Raw genomic sequence first — 17030 nt, forward strand, 5'->3', positions numbered from 1 at the left:
TTCCTCCACTCAACTCTGAGTCCCTTGAGAGCAAGGACCATGGCTTATTCTTCTTTTAATAACATGGAAAGCTCTCTCTGGTCGGTGCCATGGATATAGAGATGGAAAAAGACCCCAGCCTGGCTGCTGGCCGGCCAGCTGGGTGAACAAAGGAACGCCGTGGGAGGGGCGGAGCCGGGGTGGAGGCTTTTCTCCTCGCCGCCACTAGATGGCAGCAGGGCCCCCCCGTTGTCAGCCTGCCAACACACTGTCTTTGCCTTCACCTCCAGGAAGCCCGGAGCCTGGGTGGACTCAGTTCAATAAAATGTAAACAATTCAGAGAGCTTATCGACCTGGCCCTTTGCTAGGAGCTGGCAGAAAGGTGAGGAGGGGGAAGAGGAAGGATCCAAAGTTAGACCAGTTCCTAGCTGTGAGGCACAAACTCTGAAACCAGACTGCCTGGTTTCGGATGTCGTGCTTGGCCTTTTCCTAGCTGTGTGACCTTGGGCAACGTAACGTCTCTGTGCCTCAATCTCCTTTTGTGAAAAGTGGGATTTATAACTTATAAAACTGTGTACCCTGACACATTGTGAATCAGCTATACTTCAAATTATTTTAAAGTGTCTTGTTGAAAAGGGCTGCTGGGGGGGCAGTGAGAGCAGTGTGTCCGTGGCTTTTATATCCCTACCTCTGAGGAAACTCATGGGTAGATATGGGGAGCCGCACCCCAAAGCAGAGAGTGATGAGTAGGCTGCATCCATGTTGAAGCCCAAGATGGGGGGAAGAGGGCACACCTGCTGGGAGAGGGATGGCGTGAGGTGGGGTGGGATTCCTGGAGGGGGCAGCAGTTTCTGTGAGATGGGCCAGGGGGGGAGGACTGACGAGGGCGGGGGGCTGTGGAGGTGGGCCTGGGCTCGCCCTGGTGACAGGTGGAAGGCAGGGCTGGAGGACTGACTCCAAGCCTCAGAGGCAGGGGAGTGGGGGAGGGGAAGAAAGGCTGGTGCCCCTGGGCCACACCTGTTGACTGGGATCTTGGGATCCCGGGGTCCCTGCCAGCCCTATTCCAATAAGCCCCTCTGGGCCTCCAGGGAGAGGAGGAGCCTTGCCCATATAAACTGTATTTTTAGTTCCCTGTGCAGCTTCCCAGCTGCTATAAGACACCTCTCCCCGCCCCCAGCCGGCTGCTTGGCTGGAGGCTCCAGGAGGACAGCTGGGCAGAAGGGGAGACGTGGTCAGTACAATGGCTGCTGGGGGCTGGGGGTAGCGGGCAGTGGGCCAAAGTCGGGTCTGGGGGCCAGCTTGGGGGTCCTGCCACCCCGTTGATGACCTCGGCAGATTCTGCAGGCTCCATGCCCCAGCCCTGCTCTGAGTCTGGCCTGGTGCTGGTCCAGGAAGCAGGAAGGAGCAAGCTGAGCTGGGGGCGGGAGGGAGGCACTGCCCGGGCTGGCTTCCAAAGGGGCAGCTCCCGGGAGGAGGAGGTGGAAGGAAGGCGGCCAAGGTTGAGGGGACCTGCAGCTTTGAAGATCCAGTGCTCTTTCTTTCCATCTTTGGTCCCCACGGTGGAGTCTTAAAGTATAACCCCACCCCACCCCACCCCACCCCCCCAATTCACTGGGGGGAGTCGTTGGCTGCACAAGGGCTCACGAATTCCCAGGTCACCCAGACTAGACTTGTGACTTTTGAAAGAGTGGGCCTGGTGTACAGTCACCTGGGGACTCAAACCGTGCAGGGGGGGGCGCTGGGAGCCCCTTGCTAGAGAGTTCTCTCTGCACACGTGAGCAACGAGAGGTGACAGTCACCAGATACCGAAGATGGAGAACGGGCCTCTTTCCACCAGACAGGCTCCTGGCTTACTTTGCCAGTGGAGGGTCCTCAGTTAAAGCCCTGGAGATGTGTGGTCTGCACAAGAAAAGTCTTAGGTGAGCCTGCAGCTTCCCTCGCTGGTCCTCTACATCCCCAAGGAGAACCAGAGCCAGAACAAAGGAGTGAGCGTGACAAGAAGGCATATTTTGGTTTGATATAAAGAAGCCTCTTTAAAGCTTTAAGTAGTGAGCTCACTGCTCTTAGGAGTATTCAAGTGGATGCTAGATGATGATCTGTAGGGAGAATTCTTGCATTTAGTGGGAACTTGGACAGGACACCATTGAAGGCCTCAGGTAGCTCCAAGATTCCATGGCCCTATCATTCTAGATTTCTCTTTGTCTAGCTTTCTGACTCTGGAATCTAGAACCCACGTTTTCAGAGTGATGAAAGTTGAAGACTTTGGCCCTCTAGAATTGTAAATGGGATCTCACGTGTCCAGAATCTGAAGACTTGATGGTGATTCTACAAGTTTCAGATTTTTCCATTCAAAGGATTCTGTGATATGAAAGGGAAAAAAAGGAGGGGGCAGGTCTCAGTGGGGTCCAGTTCTGCCCCACTGGGTGTCAGACTAACCCACCTGTCCGTGTGCACGCCTGTGTACATGTACGTGACATGAGCATGTGAGGCTGCAGAAAGTTTTGCATGCAGATGCAGCCTGGCTTTCCTATCCTGTGCCTTTCCAGTTTCCCTGCCCTGGCTATTTGAAGGCTGTCACAGGAATAATTATAGCCCCCAAACAAAGCTGGCAACTCGAGGTAGCCATAGCAACCGCTAGGTACCGCCAGTTCTGTTGTAGAGATGTGTAAGTACAAACAGATGTTGGTTCCTTCCTATTAGCTTAAAAGGTAAAACTTAAAAAGGTTCATCAACTTCAAAGCCACAGGTTTCCAGGAACTTGCCAGTTAATGGGGGCGCCTGCCAACGGGGTGACAGATTCATATTGAACGCTTTAGCGCTGGTAACGAGTTGATGAGATTTTAAGTACTCAGGCCGTCCTCAGACAACTCGGGAGGCTGGAGATAGGACAGGGCTGTGGATTCAGGTTGCAGCTCCGCCGCTCATCAGCCTCAGGTGTGCATAGCCTCTCCAAGCCTTTATTTCCGTACAGCCAGGTGGGATGACAATCAGCCCTGCACTGTCAGCCCCTCACAGGTGCTCCAAGGTTCTCAAGAGGACACTGGCCGGAGGGTGTTTGAAAATGGCATTGCCAGGGCTGAGGATTTATATCAGAACCTAGTGACGCTGATTCTTTCGGGGGTGTTACCAACGGGCCCCAGAAGCTGCCCAGGAGGGGGGCAGCTCGCTGCTGCCCCCTGTCTTCCTTCTGCCCGCCCCTCCCACACTGCTGAGCTCACCCTCCAGCATGGGGCCGGAAGTAGGAGATGAGCCCTCAGCTGACTCTCTCAGAGTTGCCTTTCCCTTCAATCCTGGGCCAGGCACAGAGTAGGCTCTTGGTACCAGGCTGGTGAATGAACGAATGAATGAAGGTGAGCCCCCCAGAAAATCCCGATGGCGTTTTAGCTACTCATTTTGCTACTGAACCTTCCACTGTGAAGGCTGGATGCCTCCTGGAGGTGGACCAGCTCTGCGTCATGGGTTAACACGGAGCCTGGCGTATAATTCCAGGAGCACATTGTCAGGAAGGGGCCTGTGTGCCTCTGGCCCTTTTGGTTGTTAGGAATCAGCTGACTCCATAAGTAAATTGGGCTCCCTCAAGGATACACAGGGGTCCCACAGGAAGTGGCAGCTGGTGGTAATCCTTGAATTGCCATTGGAGTGGGCTTTACAGTGGTCAGAATGGAGACCCAAGGTTGAACTGGAGAAGCTCTTGAGTTTGGGGTTCTTACCCAGTGTTGGCCATGAAACCTGCTTTGACCCTGCAATTCCTACCACGTAGCCAATTCTCACCAGACATCCCTGTTCACATTTTTGAGAGGGGATCTGATTGGTGTAGTTAATAGACACTGGCTGTTTGGCAGAGCCCTGCCATTGGCTGCCTTGGGTTAGGTCCCAGTCCTGGTCCAGTCAGCTGTGACTAGCAGCAGGTTTGGAGAGAGGACACGACTGCAGGATCTGGGGCAGGGCAGTTATCTTTAGAAAGAGCTGTATATGTGGGGTGTTCATAACTGACATGTCCAATACAGACCCAGGGTGGCCAGGACACCTGCTTATCCTTTCTGAGCCTTATGGTCCAAAGCTGTAAAATGGGATGATGCTCTCTACCTTGCATGGCCATTGGGATGATTAGATATAATCCTGCCCAAGGAGGCACTTCATAAATTGTAACATTCTGTGTAGACTGTGATCATAGCACTAAATAAACTGTACTGTAATTTTATCCCTCTCACTTATTTCCCCTAGGAGACTGAGTTTCTTGAACACCAGGATGTGTTTTACTTGGTTTTGTGTCTTCAGCATGTAGCACAGTTTCTGACACACAGTAGGTACTCTATAACTGTGTGTTGGATGGATGAAGGAATGGTGATGGATGGATGGATGGATGGATGGATGGATGGATGGTTGGATGAATGGATGGACAGATGATGGATGGGTAGGTGGATGGATGAGTGATGGATGATGGGTGGGTTGGTGAGTGGATGATGGGTGGGTGGATAAATGATGGACAGACGGGTGGATGATGGGTGGGCGGATGATGGATGGATATAAAATAAAGGCCGATCATCCTCTACTTGCCTTCCTTGCAAGGCCAGCCATCTTTTTATTCAGTGAACATTTATTCAGTTCAGTTTTGGTACACAACACTGTGCAACATCCAAGAAATACACAGATGAATTTAAAAAAGCCCCTGACCATGTGAAAATCAAAGTTCGGTATTCAGGAGCATGGACTTGGGGGTCTGACTTCCTGGGTTCAAATCCCAACTCTTCCACCGGCTAGCCATGGGACTGTGGCAGATTTCCCTAACTTCCCCTCCACGAGATGGGGGTAATGTCCGTATTTACCATATAGGGCTGTTGGGGGACTAAAGGAGTTACCAAATGTAAAGTGCTTGGAATAGGGCCTGGCACCCTGCAAAGTCTCTGTGAGTATTGGCTGCTATGATACTAATGGAGGAGCCAGCATGGAAGCAAAGAAATGTGATGCAATGAGGTAAGCAGTACAATAGGAACACATACAAATAAACGGAAAGGGCAAGCAGTTAATTGTGCCTGGAGGGGGTACGTCAAGCAAAACTTTTCCGAGGGAAATATTTGAGCAAGATCAAGAAGCCAGGAGTTTTCTGGGTGGAGCGTGAAAATGCAGACTCCAAGAGGTTATGGATCCTCCTGGGTTCACCCAGCTATAAGCAGGAAACCATTGAGGCCCCTTCCCACCGCGCTGATGGGTAAGGAGCATTCTGGCAAATTGGGCAGGAGGTGGGTGAAGAGACGGCTAAGGCCCAGGGCAGTCCCAGGGCCAGCCAGGATGCCTGCTGCCCTGGCTCAGAAACATGACAGGTCCGCTTGGGAGGGCTGACAGCAGGGGGAGTTGGGTTTCAGGCCAGTGGCATCAGCCTTGGTCGTGCCCTTTCTGTTGGCTTCCGAGATTCCAGACAGTGGTCCAATCTCCTCCCCACTCTTTCCACACACACACACCACCCCCCCCCCCCCACCCCTGGCCTGAGTTGTCCCAGCTCCGCACAATGGCACCTGCCTTAAAATAGCTTCCATGTGAGGGCTAGAGAAAGGAAAAGATTAGACCCCTACATGAAAGAGGGGGGTGCGGGGGACAGGGAGAGAGAGAGTGAGCGAGCTGTCAGGTGATCCCTGTCAAGCATCCTGGAAGGTATAAAACCCCTTTGGGGCCAGGCGGCCTCAAACCCCAGCTGTCGGAGCCAGGACACCCAGTCAGCCAGCCCTTGCTCTTTCTCTCTTCTTCAGACTGTGCCATGGGGCTCAGCGACGGGGAATGGCAGTTGGTGCTGAACGTCTGGGGAAAGGTGGAGGCTGATGTCGCAGGCCATGGGCAGGAGGTCCTCATCAGGTAAAAGGAAGAGATCCCATCGCCCCTATCACCTACTTCCCAAAGATCAAGAATGTTTGCCTGCAAGGTGGAACAGTTGCCCCGGGGTTGACCAGTTGGCTGCATTTTCGTTGCTTTTGTTAAAATCCCTATTGGGTTCTCTTTTGTTTTTACATGTCAGAGGCTGCAGTCAGGAAAGGAAAGGAGATCATCTCACACCTATGCCAGCAACTGGGAAGAGCTTGGTGCTCAAATCCCGGGTGCCTAGAGCCCACTAAGGGGTATCCTAGAATTATAGACAATTAATAAGATCTGAGACATCTTGTCCAGCCGCCTCACCTAATGAGTGAGGAGAAAAAGGACATGCGAAGGGAAGGATGACCCCAGAGTCATCCTTCAAGTCCATTGAAGTTTGTAAAGTGTCAAGGCTAAGACATGACCTTCAAGATGAGATATGTAGTTCTAGAGCTGGCTCTGCCACTATGCAGCTGTGTGACCTTTGGGAAGGTACATGACTTCTCTGAGCCTCAATTTCTTCTCCTATGCAATGGGGCAGAATCCTATATCTGCATTACAGGATGGAAATAAGAATCAAATAAGGTGATGTACAATTGCTGGCATATAGTGAGTTCCAGAAGATGCTAATAACGATTATAGATGTAGCTTAGACTTGGGTCCTTTGAAGTATTATAATTAGTAAGCAGAAGACAGAGGGCCATTAGTGACTTTTGATGTTGAGTGTGTCTTGAATTTGAGGGTTCAGAATAGTCTCCAAGCACATCTCGCCTTCTCTAGCAAGGGGTTCCTGAATAAGCAAGCAAAACCCCCACAAAATTCTGAGTTTTGTAAGTAGAGAACGGTCTGTGGCTTGTAAATAGAATCTCATCCCCGTTGCCTTCCTCCCCAAATGGTGATAGACTCTCCCCTCCTCCTGGCCCTTTCTCATGGTCTGGGCAGCACAGGTCAAAGCCTAATGTACATCAACATTTTTGCACCTGGGAGGAGGCGGGCCCCGGTTGCCATGAGTGAATAGATTGTCCTTCACACTTTAATTTATGGATGAATTTCTCCTTCTTTATGAGCCAAAGCAAGTTTTCCTCTCCCACTTAGATGCCCTTTCAGCCTCCCTCAGGCTTCACCCATCTCCTGCTCCCACATCTGGGGAGAACACCCAGTCCTTAGCTTTGTTATCTGCAGTTCGAGCCCTTAGTGGTCCATGCCAGAAACACTTGAGAGAGGATGGTCAAGTTCTCCGCTGAATCTAACTGGCATCTTGGGGTGTTCCTTTATGCCTTTCTTCTCCTGTCTCTGTCAGTTGGCTATTGGGGCTGCAACAGATCCTGTTTGATTGGACAAAAGGCTCCTGCAAAGTTGACATCAACTCCTCAGCCATCCATTTGCTGTGTGACCTTGGACAAGTCACTAGTCCTCTCTGGGTCCCATTTCCCTGTTTGTTGAGTGGAGGGATTGCCTGCCATGGTCTCTGAGATCCCTGCCTGCTCTCATGCCCTGGCATTCTCTGAGTCCATAATCCTGCCTTATTTTTGGAGAGGAGGCACTGTAACTGGGGTGGGAGACCAGTTTGCCGAGCAGGAGTCTTTCCCAGGTGATCTGGGGGCTGCCAGCCCTAAGTCAGTGACTTGGATGTCTTGAAGGAGACTTGGGGTATTGTGTCGGGGGGAAACATCTCCTCCCTTCGCAGGGTGGATTAGAGAGAACTGCCAGGGGCCAGGGGCCAGGAATGAGACGTGATGCCATAGACTGCTGGCCCCTGGCAGGCATCAGAGAACGCGATGCCCTGTCATGTCTTAGGCTGTAGGACATGAAGAAACCACGCCAGCTGGTTCTGCCCTCTTACTGTTTGGGGTATGGGGACAAGAAGAAGGGGATGCTAACTCCTAGGGCCGACAGTGTCCCTTTAAGAGCTGACTTTTTGGTTCTGTTCCAGATGCTGAACCTGGGCTTTCTTACTCATCTTGAAAAGATCATTTCTCTCACTCCTCTGATTATAAAAGAGGGCAAATTCTGTTCAGCTGAGTCTGTTAATGAAATGCTGAGGGCTTCACTACAAGTACGTGATCATTACGTTCTAGAACATAACAGCTGGAAGGTCAGTTGGAGAGTCTGGCTTCAGGAAAGGTGGGGGAGTTCAGGAGGGAGGAGGCTGCTGAGAGGGCTTCAGGCCCCTGCCTTTCCTTCTTTTCCCCAAATCTTTCCTGCTTTATTTATTTTTGCATTTGAACAAAGGATTTTGAAGCCATGAAAAGTTTGAAAGCCACTGCTCGTGGCCAATACGTCTCATGTCACTGGGGGGAAACATGGCCCAAGAGTCTCAGCTAACCAATGGCAGCTACAGACAGAACCAAAAATTCCCATTCCTAATGATGATGGTGATGGTGGTGGGCATGGTGATGATGATGGAGATGATAGTGATGATGATGATGGAGATGATAGTGATGGTGATGATGATGGAGACAGTGATGATGGAGATGATGGTAATGATGGTGGAGGTGGTGACAGTGATGGAGGAAATGATGGTGGTGGTGTGCATAGTGATGATGGCAATGGTGATGATGATGGAGATGGTGATGGGGATGGTGATGGGGATGGTGATGGGGATGGTGATGGGGATGATGATGGGGATGGTGATGGGGATGGTGATGGGGATGGTGATGGGGATGATGATGGGGATGGTGATGGGGATGGTGATGGGGATGGTGATGGGGATGGTGATGGGGATGGTGATAACGGTGCTAGAGATGGTGATGAGGACAGCAAATATTTATATATACAGTATACACTGATTGCTAGGCCCTGTGGTAAGTGCTTTACATATATTAATTTATTTATGCCTCACAACAACCTTATGAGGTAGATATTATGATCACCACATTTAACAGAGAGGTTAAGCAACTTGCTCGAAGTTCCACAGCTGGAATTCAGATCTAGGCAGCCTGGATCAGCACACCTGCTCTCAACCCCTGTGCTACGTCATCCCACAATCTTGACCGACTAGAGATGAGTTCCCATCCTCATCTGGTTCTTTGGTTCTAGAGCAGAGACGGATTGTGAGAGTCCTCTGTCTTCCGTATGGTTGTCTGATTGGGCCTCAGCTCAGAGGACAGCCAGGAAATGGCCTCCTTTCCCTCTGACTTGTGGGCAGACCTGTGATAAACTAGGCAGGTTGATGATAGGAGTGAAGATGAAAACGCAAGGCAAGGGAGCTCTTCTGAAAAAGCATTCCAGCCATTTCTACAGGGTGACGGCCTTCCATCTGCTCATTTTCTGGGTTAGCGCTGTCACAAACATCCAGGTATGGCCGTCTGTGGCTGCCTTGGGGGCTCCTGCTGCAGGACTTGGGGTCAAAGGAGGGCGATGGCTATGTGGTGTCAGGGTGATCTAGTGGGCACTCATCAGCCTGGTTTTTCTGCCCTGTTTAAAGCAAATCAGGGCTCCCTCTCTAGCTGGGAGGTGCTAAGAGTGGGGGGGCGGGGGTCAAGCTTTAGAACTTGGAGGCTGAGAAATCAGCTAGACCAACCCTTTTGGTTTACAGATAGTTACACCAAGACCCAGAGAAACTGCGTGACTTCTTAATGTCACACAGCACGTCGGAGGCAGAGCTGGGGCCAGAACTCAGCTTCCATAATTCTCAGTGCTGTCATCCTTCTTCCAGACATCCCGGAATTCCCAAAATGTCTGAGATCCCTGGCTGCCTTGGGTCCCAGGTCCTTGGCCCTTTTCTTCCCCAGACAGTCTCCCTCCAGTGTCCCGACCTCAGGCCTTCACCTGTGGGTTCTGGGTCTTGCATCTGTCAGGCAAGAGTTCAAGGATCATTGTCGCCAGATAATAATAGTCAGGAGTTCAGGGACCCTTGGGTGAAAGGTGCCAGGGATGAGCTGTCAGTGATGTACAAGGTTTGGCCGGGGCGCCAGATGAGGTGGTGACATTGGGCAGGGCTGTGGACAGTCCTGGGTGTTCTGGGGAAGTGAGAAGGACATGCCCCTGGGGGAAGGGAGCATTCTCTATCTGTGCTACATTGTGTGTGTGTGTGTGTGTGTGTGTGTGTGTGTTTGTGTGTGTGGGAGTTTGGCTGTGTGAGATACTTGTGCACACTGGAGTGTGTCCGCAGTTAGGTTGAAAGGTGTTGCAAAGCCAGGAGGCTACAAAAGAGGAAACTTTCAAGGAACTGAATCCATTAGACAGGAGAAGGGAGAGCCTGGGCAGTTAGGGTCACCCCTGCACAGGTTTCAGGGTGCGACACAAGGGAGAGAGTGTGAGTTATGGAACCATCCGTGTGGGTTTGGGTCTAGGCTCTGCCACCGACCAGACATGTAATCCTGGGCAAGTCACCTGCCTCCATGGTCTTCCATCTGCCCATGCGTGAAATGGGGAAAATGATGACTCCCTTTAACTCACACTCACCTTTCCAGAGCAGGAAAGACTGAGGTCCAGGGCGACAGGTGGCTGTTTAGGAGCATGGGCAGAGTCCCTCTGCGGCCAGCTCACTGGGTCCCTGGCAGGAGTAGGTATCTGGTTTGTGGCAGGTGGCTCCCGCCAGGGACCCTCACCATCGGTACTGTGAGGTGCAGAAAATCAGACAAAATAAGCAAGAGCTTTCCGAGCCTGAGAGCTGCTCAGGATGGAATGGCTCTCACAGATAGTAGTGAGCCTCCCAGAGCCAGAAGTATTTAAGCAGCCGAAGGACCATCCCCAAGCAGGACGCTGCAGAGATGGTCCCCTGCATGGGCTACTTTTTGAGTCACTCGGAACTGATTTCAGTCTGGCTCTTCTGCACCCCGGCCGTGTGATGTTGAACTAAGACTTCACACTTCTTGGCCTCTGTTCTCTCACCTGTAAAATGGGAATAACATGTCCCTAAAGGGAAATACAGGTGCAGAGCCTAGCACGGGCCTGGCATACCGCTGGTGCTCAGCAAATCCTTCGGCCCCAGTGCTCCTCCCTCTCCCTGCTCCACCATGATGCCGTTTAGTTATCTATGCTCCCAACAACTTAGAGGATATATGGGTGAGGCCAGGTGCAATGCAGAGATGTCCTTCCTTCCTGCCTTTCACAGTAACAAGGAAGAAGAAGAAGATGATGATAATATTTAATAACAACAAGCATTTATATGCTTCCTGTGTGGCCCTCAGCATATGCCATCTCATTTAACCCTCACACTTCTATAGGGAGAGACACCTCACCCCTTCCTTGGATGAGGAAACTGAGTCACAGAGAGGTGAAGCGCATTGCCCAAGGTCATACAGCTGGGAACTGGGAGAACATGGACTTGAACTAGGGTCTGGCCACCTCCGGACCCCTGAGTCTGACTCTAGCCCTCCTTGTGCCCACAGGCTCTTTACAGGTCATCCTGAGACCCTGGAGAAATTTGAGAAGTTCAAGAACCTGAAGACAGAGGATGAGATGAGGGCCTGTGAGAACCTGAAGAAGCATGGCAACACCGTGCTCACGGCCCTGGGGGGCATCCTCAAGAAGAAGGGGCATCACGAGGAGGAGCTGAAGCCCCTGGCGCACTCCCATGCCACCAAACACAAGATCCCCATCAAGTACCTGGAGGTGGGTGGTAGGGCTGGGGATGGCTGGGAGGATGGAAGGAGAGGCCTCGAAGGCATGAGATTTGGGTTCAGGTCCCAGCTCAGCCGCTAACTTGCTGGGTGACCTATGCTGTTCCTCTTTGCCTCCCAGTTTCCTCATCTGTAAAGTATAGGCTGCCACCCAGTTTCCCTTCCTCCTGGGTCATTGAGAGTAAACACATTTCTCCCCCAAATTAGTATCTTGTTACCAAGGAAGAACTGGATATGGGATGCACGACTTGCATTCTCTCCACAGGTAGGTACCATTAACACACCCACTCGACAGATGACGAAACTGAAGCACAGGGAGGTTAAGTAGCTTGTCCCTGGCCACAGAGGCAGCAAAGAGCAGAGCCAGGATTCGGACTAGGTCTCTATTCCTCCAGAACCCGGGCTCCTCATAGCTGTGACACTGGGAGTCAGAGACATACAGGTCTCATTGGCAGGAGTTCAGTAGCTGGGGTTCAATTCCAGTGGGAATTATTAGTTCCAGAATCTTTACAGATGGAGAGAGAAAGCCTCAGGTGTCCGAGGCTTAAGCAGTTAGTTTCAACTGCCTGTGATGGGCTGAGAAGTTGGGTGGGCTGGGGAGCTTCACCCAACTCGAAGCCTGAGCTTCGAGTCCTGTGTCTAGACACAATGGGAGGAGGGATGTGGCAAGAGGGAGCACTAGGCTTCTTGGAGACAAAGGGCCCTGTGGATATCACCCCCAGGGGTGTGAGCAGCAGGCAGGTTGGTGCAGCAGTGAGGGTAAGGAAAATGGTGATAGCTCCCAGTTAGGATGGGCTGTAATAAGCATTTGCCTGGGTCACTGCATGGAATTCTCACAATTACCCCATGAGCTTAGGAACTGCATTCAGTGTTGTCTTTTCCTCTCACACAAAAGACGTTCAGAGGTAGGGAGCCCAGAGCTGCTGTGGGAGCCCCATAGTCACCAGGGATGCAGGCTCTTTCTGTGTTGCCATCCTTGGCATATGGTGTCCACCCTCAAAGTTGACTCATGGTCCAAGATAGCTGCTGGAGCTCCAGCCATCTGGTCCATATTCCAAACAGAGCAGGAGGAAGAGAGGCAGGCTCTCTTCTAAGGAGCCCCAGAAATCTCATCCAACAAGAGAGATGTTGTTTACCTCTCATTGGCCAGACGTTAGTTACGAGACCACATCTGTCTGCGTGGAAAGCTGGGAAATGTAGTCTGTTGCCACTCTAAATACAACTAGTGTTCTCTTACAAGAAAGATGGAGAAAATGGACATTGGGCAAGCAATTAGCATTCTCTTCCCCAGACGGGTACTCTGCTCATCCTCATTTTACTGATCTGGAAACTGAAGGCTCAGAGAGGTTAAGTAGCTTGCCTCAGGTCACACAGCTTATAAACCAGGAGGTACGGTCAGACCTACGGTACTCTGGCATCCAACCTCTTGGTCCCGGGTGGCATAACATCTCCCATGAACAACCACCACCACCACCCTCTTCAGCCTCACCACCCTGCTCCCCTTCCTGCTGCCCCACATCACACCCAAACAATCCTGCCTGCCCATCTCAGCATCACAGACATGAGGCGCCGGTTCTGCTTCTGAGATTCTGCATGAGTGGTGGTCCCCTCCCCGTCTCCTCCTGGCAGATCCCAGTTCATCCTCCTAGGCCCAGTTCAGAAGCCAGCTCCTCTGCTCTTGGCCCGTGAGGCAGTCAGCCCGCCCCCGCAAAGGCATTTATCCTCATCCTGCCAAGGCGCCTGCCCGGCTGTATTGTAATTTATCTCTTTACCCAGCTGTCTCCTGGCTGGGACACGAGTTTCTCAAGGGCAGACCCTGGCTTGTCCTATATCTGAACCCAGTGGCATGTGGGGGGCTCACAACACCGCTTGAATGACGGATCCCCTCTCTAGGGACGAGCAGACGGGCTCAAAGACAAAATGATGCAGTCAAGGTAGTTCTACCGGCTAGCAGACGGGAACCTGGGTCTACGTAAAACAAGTTTTAATTTACTGCATAATCCCTGCAAAAAATTAAGATAGAGCCCCATGTCTGTTCTTCCCCTCACCATGGAACCTTCATCTGTGTTCTTCATAAGAAATTTCTCCTTCTCTCCTGTGAGTGAGGGGGCCACCGAGGGCATTAAGTGCTAAAGGCGACTATCTTTTCTGAATCTTCCAGTGCTGAGTGGGGGGGGCCCCAATGGGCTCACGGGCCCCTGTTTTACAGGTGAGGTCACACATGGAGGTCAGGGAGCTGGGCCTGGAACTTGGGTCTCTGAGTTCTCCATGGGCAGGGCTTGCTGACGTCAGCCCATCCCCCCGCTTTGCTTTGTTGCATCTATGACATTAAAAGGGAATTAAACACGTGTCCAAATCCATGCCCAGCAGTAGGTGTTTGTGGAGCTGTCCCTGTTTCTGAGCCAAGCAGGGTTTACTAGGTGTTGACATTTGTGCTTCTGAGGCCGCCCTCAGCATGTGTTCCCCCCCACCCCAGCCCCCGCTCCCCGTTTTGGCCACTCGCACTCCGGGCACTGGAGAAAATGGGCAAATTCAACCTCGGTGTTGTCTCTGCCTCTGTCCCTGGCTCTGGCCATCGTTTGTCCACGATTCCCTGGGTGCAGATTCCAGCTCTGCTGACCGCTTGCTACGTGCCCTCAGTCTGGGCCTCTGTAAAATGACACCCTTTGACCACAGGCCAGGGTTGTGACTGGCATCAACTCTTTCTGAACCGTTGAAAAAGCACAACAGCTTCTTACAGACACAAGATCTTTCAGTCCCTAAAGCAGCTCCGTTTTCCTGGTAATGACACTGTGGATGGTAAAGCAAACAAGGAAGGTGAGGCTGGTGGAGGATATAGTGGGTCCTGGGGCTGAGCTGTAGACCCAGTCCCTTTCCTCTTCCCCTCTCTCCTTCCTTCCCACCAATTCTTCTGAGTACCAGCTCTGTGCCTGGCACAGAAAATATGATGCTGTGACCTCCTGCCCACCCACCCACCCCACCCCCCGCCCCACCCCCCGCCCAACCCCCAAATAGGCTATTCAAAGCGATCACCACTCTAAGCCATTAGATGCAAAATTGAAACACACAAATGGAAAGTTTCTTTCTAGATTTTCTGAGTGCCAGATTCTGGATAAAACCACAGAAAGGAGGGTTTCCCTTCCTTTCTGAGGTTGGGTCCTCGTGCGAGCACCGCGGAGGAGGGTAGCGGGTGGGCCAGCCCACCTAGCCATGTGACCGTGGTTCCGCAGCCTGATCTTTCCTTATCGGTACCGATATGGGCCTCCGTTTCCCCTCTGTACTTGTCTCACGGGGTTGTGGGGGTTAAAGGAGTTAACCCACAGAGGCTGTTCAGCAGCGTGCCTGATATGTAGTTAGTGTTCAATAAACGGGCCTGGAATTAAGAAAAGATGGGGCTCGGGTTGATTCCCGCCTGGCCCCTGACTTGTCCTGCCATGACCAGCACCCCTCTGCCCCTGTCCTTGCAGTTCATCTCGGAAGCCATCATCCACGTTCTGCAGAGCAAGCATCCTGGGGACTTTGGTGCCGACGCCCAGGGAGCCATGAACAAGGCCCTGGAACTGTTCCGGAACGACATCGCCGCCAAGTACAAGGAGCTGGGCTTCCAGGGCTAAGCCCCACCCCCGAGGCCCCACGCCCCACCCACCTGGGCAGGGAGGGCGGGGACTGAATCTCGCGTAGCTGTAGGGTTTGCATTTGAGTGTCTGCTTTGTTTATGAGAGATGGATGGGAGATGCGGAGCGGCTGGGGGCCGGGAGGAGGGTGAGGGGATGTTCAGGTGGTTTCACGTGGGGACCGGGCTTCCTGTGGCGGGTCATCAGCTTGGCAACCAGGAGAAGCTTGGCTTTGCTCGCGGTGGCCGGCAGAGTTTAGGTCAGACTCAACTCTCCTTTCACCTCAATTCCAACCCAATTCCTTCCAGCCTCACCTTAAATCCCCAATCCAAGCTATAAACCTAAACTCCAGCCATAATTCTCTGATTCATCACCGTGCCGCTTGAAGACAGCAGAGTGTCCCCTTGCGTTGAGAAGGTCTGGGCTGGGTGTGACAGCCACACCCAGCCCCAGGGAGATGTGGTATCTGGAACATAAGCATACTTTCTCAGTGATGGAGTGACCCACTTGGTTTAATAAAAGATTGGCACCTCACAATCTCTGTGTGGTGTTTTTCATCCCCTGGAGCAAGTGAAGGAGGGGGTTTCTGAGGGAGAAAAGGTAATGATGGGATTGTGTGTGCAGAGAGCCTTGTGGGGAGGAGGAGGAGAGGGAAGGGAGGAAGAGGCAGGGAGGAGGAGGGGCAGGAGGGAAAGCCACTACTCAGTGCCAGAGACAGCTCTGGGCACAGGGAGATGGAGGGGAGAGCCTCATCTGGTGGGGACAGTGGGCAGGCGATCAGTGCCAGGAGCCCGGGGCTGTGGGAGCCCAGAGAGAAGAGGCAGAATCAGGGGAAGATGGTCATTGTGCTTACCACAACTTAGGCGATATGCTCAAGGATACTAGTTAGTAAGTGGCAGAGCTGGGTTTAAAGTGCGGGCTGGAAGCCGGCAGGGACTCCAGCGGGGGAGACAGCTAGGCGGCCAGCTGGTGGCAGGCTCTGACCTTCTGGCCACAGAACAAGGACAGATACATGGGGAAAAACTTACCAACACAGTCCAAGAGACACAATCTTTGTCTATGAAGGCCAAGTGCAGGGGCAGAGTGTGTAAGTTGCACTGTAGGGACCTAGAATAAAACCTTGGCATGTGACCACAGCAGCCAGGAAGCAGTCTGGAACAGAGGCTGCGGAAAGGAGTCTGTGGTCTGGGTCAGTGCGGGTGCCCAGACTCAGAGGGGCTTGAAGAGCACCCAAGATGCCATCTGTGGGAAGCCCCAAGTCCTTGGCCCCATATGTCTCCCAGGGCTCCCCAGGGCAGACAACCTAGTGCTCCCTGCCCTCGAGTGGCCTGACCTCTGTGATGAACCCGACCTCCGTGATGAGCCCGACCTCCCTGCTCCAAGCCTCAGACAATGCCAAGGTTCATGGCCACTGAACAGGCCAGAACCCATCTTCAGAAATAGACACATCTCAAATCCTAACGGGCTCATTTATCAGCCCATGCTGCAACATCAGAGGACAGAATTAAAGTCCCCCTCCTCCAGCTCTGCTCTTATGCTATCTGAGAAGTTGGGAGACGAGGGGAGGGGAAGACAGGAGGAGGGGAGTTTTTGATCGTGGAGCCTAGAGAAAAATTTCATGCGTTTATATAGTAACTACTGAATGCCCAGGCAAGGAACACTTCTGTATAGGATACGTGTGCAGGATCTAAAGTGCAATATCTGGTCCCTGCCCTCAAGCAATTGACAGTCTAGTCAGGGAGATGATGTGCTCTGATAATTAAATCAGAGCAGAATAAAAATCAGGGTCTTGAAGAGAAATACCAGGCATTTGTCACACACGTTAAGCATTCATTCAACAAATATTTGTGGAGCGCAGCAGATAAGAAAATCTCAGTTTATTCCTTTGATGTGCAAAAAAGGTAACTTCTTTTCTCCTACAACGCAACTGAATTTTTGTTTGGAATCCTCATTGTGGCTGGGGGGCAGCTACTTAGTCTCAGAGGTTTTTCCCCTCATCCAAATGTCCCTGGGGTTTTGACTAATTAAT

At 52.1% G+C, this 17030-nt stretch overlaps 1 protein-coding gene across 3 annotated transcripts; it reads left to right on the forward strand.

The window, feature by feature from the left end:
• Positions 1-1151: 1151 nt before the first annotated feature.
• MB (myoglobin) lies at positions 1152-15531 on the forward strand. Of its 3 annotated transcripts, XM_057741686.1 has the most exons (6): positions 1152-1210; positions 4204-4282; positions 5724-5826; positions 11157-11379; positions 11595-11652; positions 14855-15531. In XM_057741686.1, exons 3-6 carry the CDS (start codon positions 5732-5734, stop codon positions 15055-15057), a joined length of 579 nt encoding a protein of 192 aa, XP_057597669.1. In that variant the 5' UTR covers positions 1152-1210; positions 4204-4282; positions 5724-5731; the 3' UTR covers positions 15058-15531. The 3 variants fall into 3 exon arrangements, with proteins under 3 accessions (XP_057597669.1, XP_057597670.1, XP_057597671.1); XM_057741687.1 differs by lacking the exons at positions 1152-1210; positions 4204-4282 and adding an exon at positions 5488-5628; XM_057741688.1 differs by lacking the exons at positions 1152-1210; positions 4204-4282; positions 11595-11652 and having other exon boundaries at positions 5644-5826.
• Positions 15532-17030: the final 1499 nt, after the last annotated feature.

This window comes from Hippopotamus amphibius, chromosome 7, assembly GCF_030028045.1.
Source record: "Hippopotamus amphibius kiboko isolate mHipAmp2 chromosome 7, mHipAmp2.hap2, whole genome shotgun sequence".
In the NCBI taxonomy this organism is placed as follows: Eukaryota; Metazoa; Chordata; class Mammalia; order Artiodactyla; family Hippopotamidae; genus Hippopotamus; species Hippopotamus amphibius.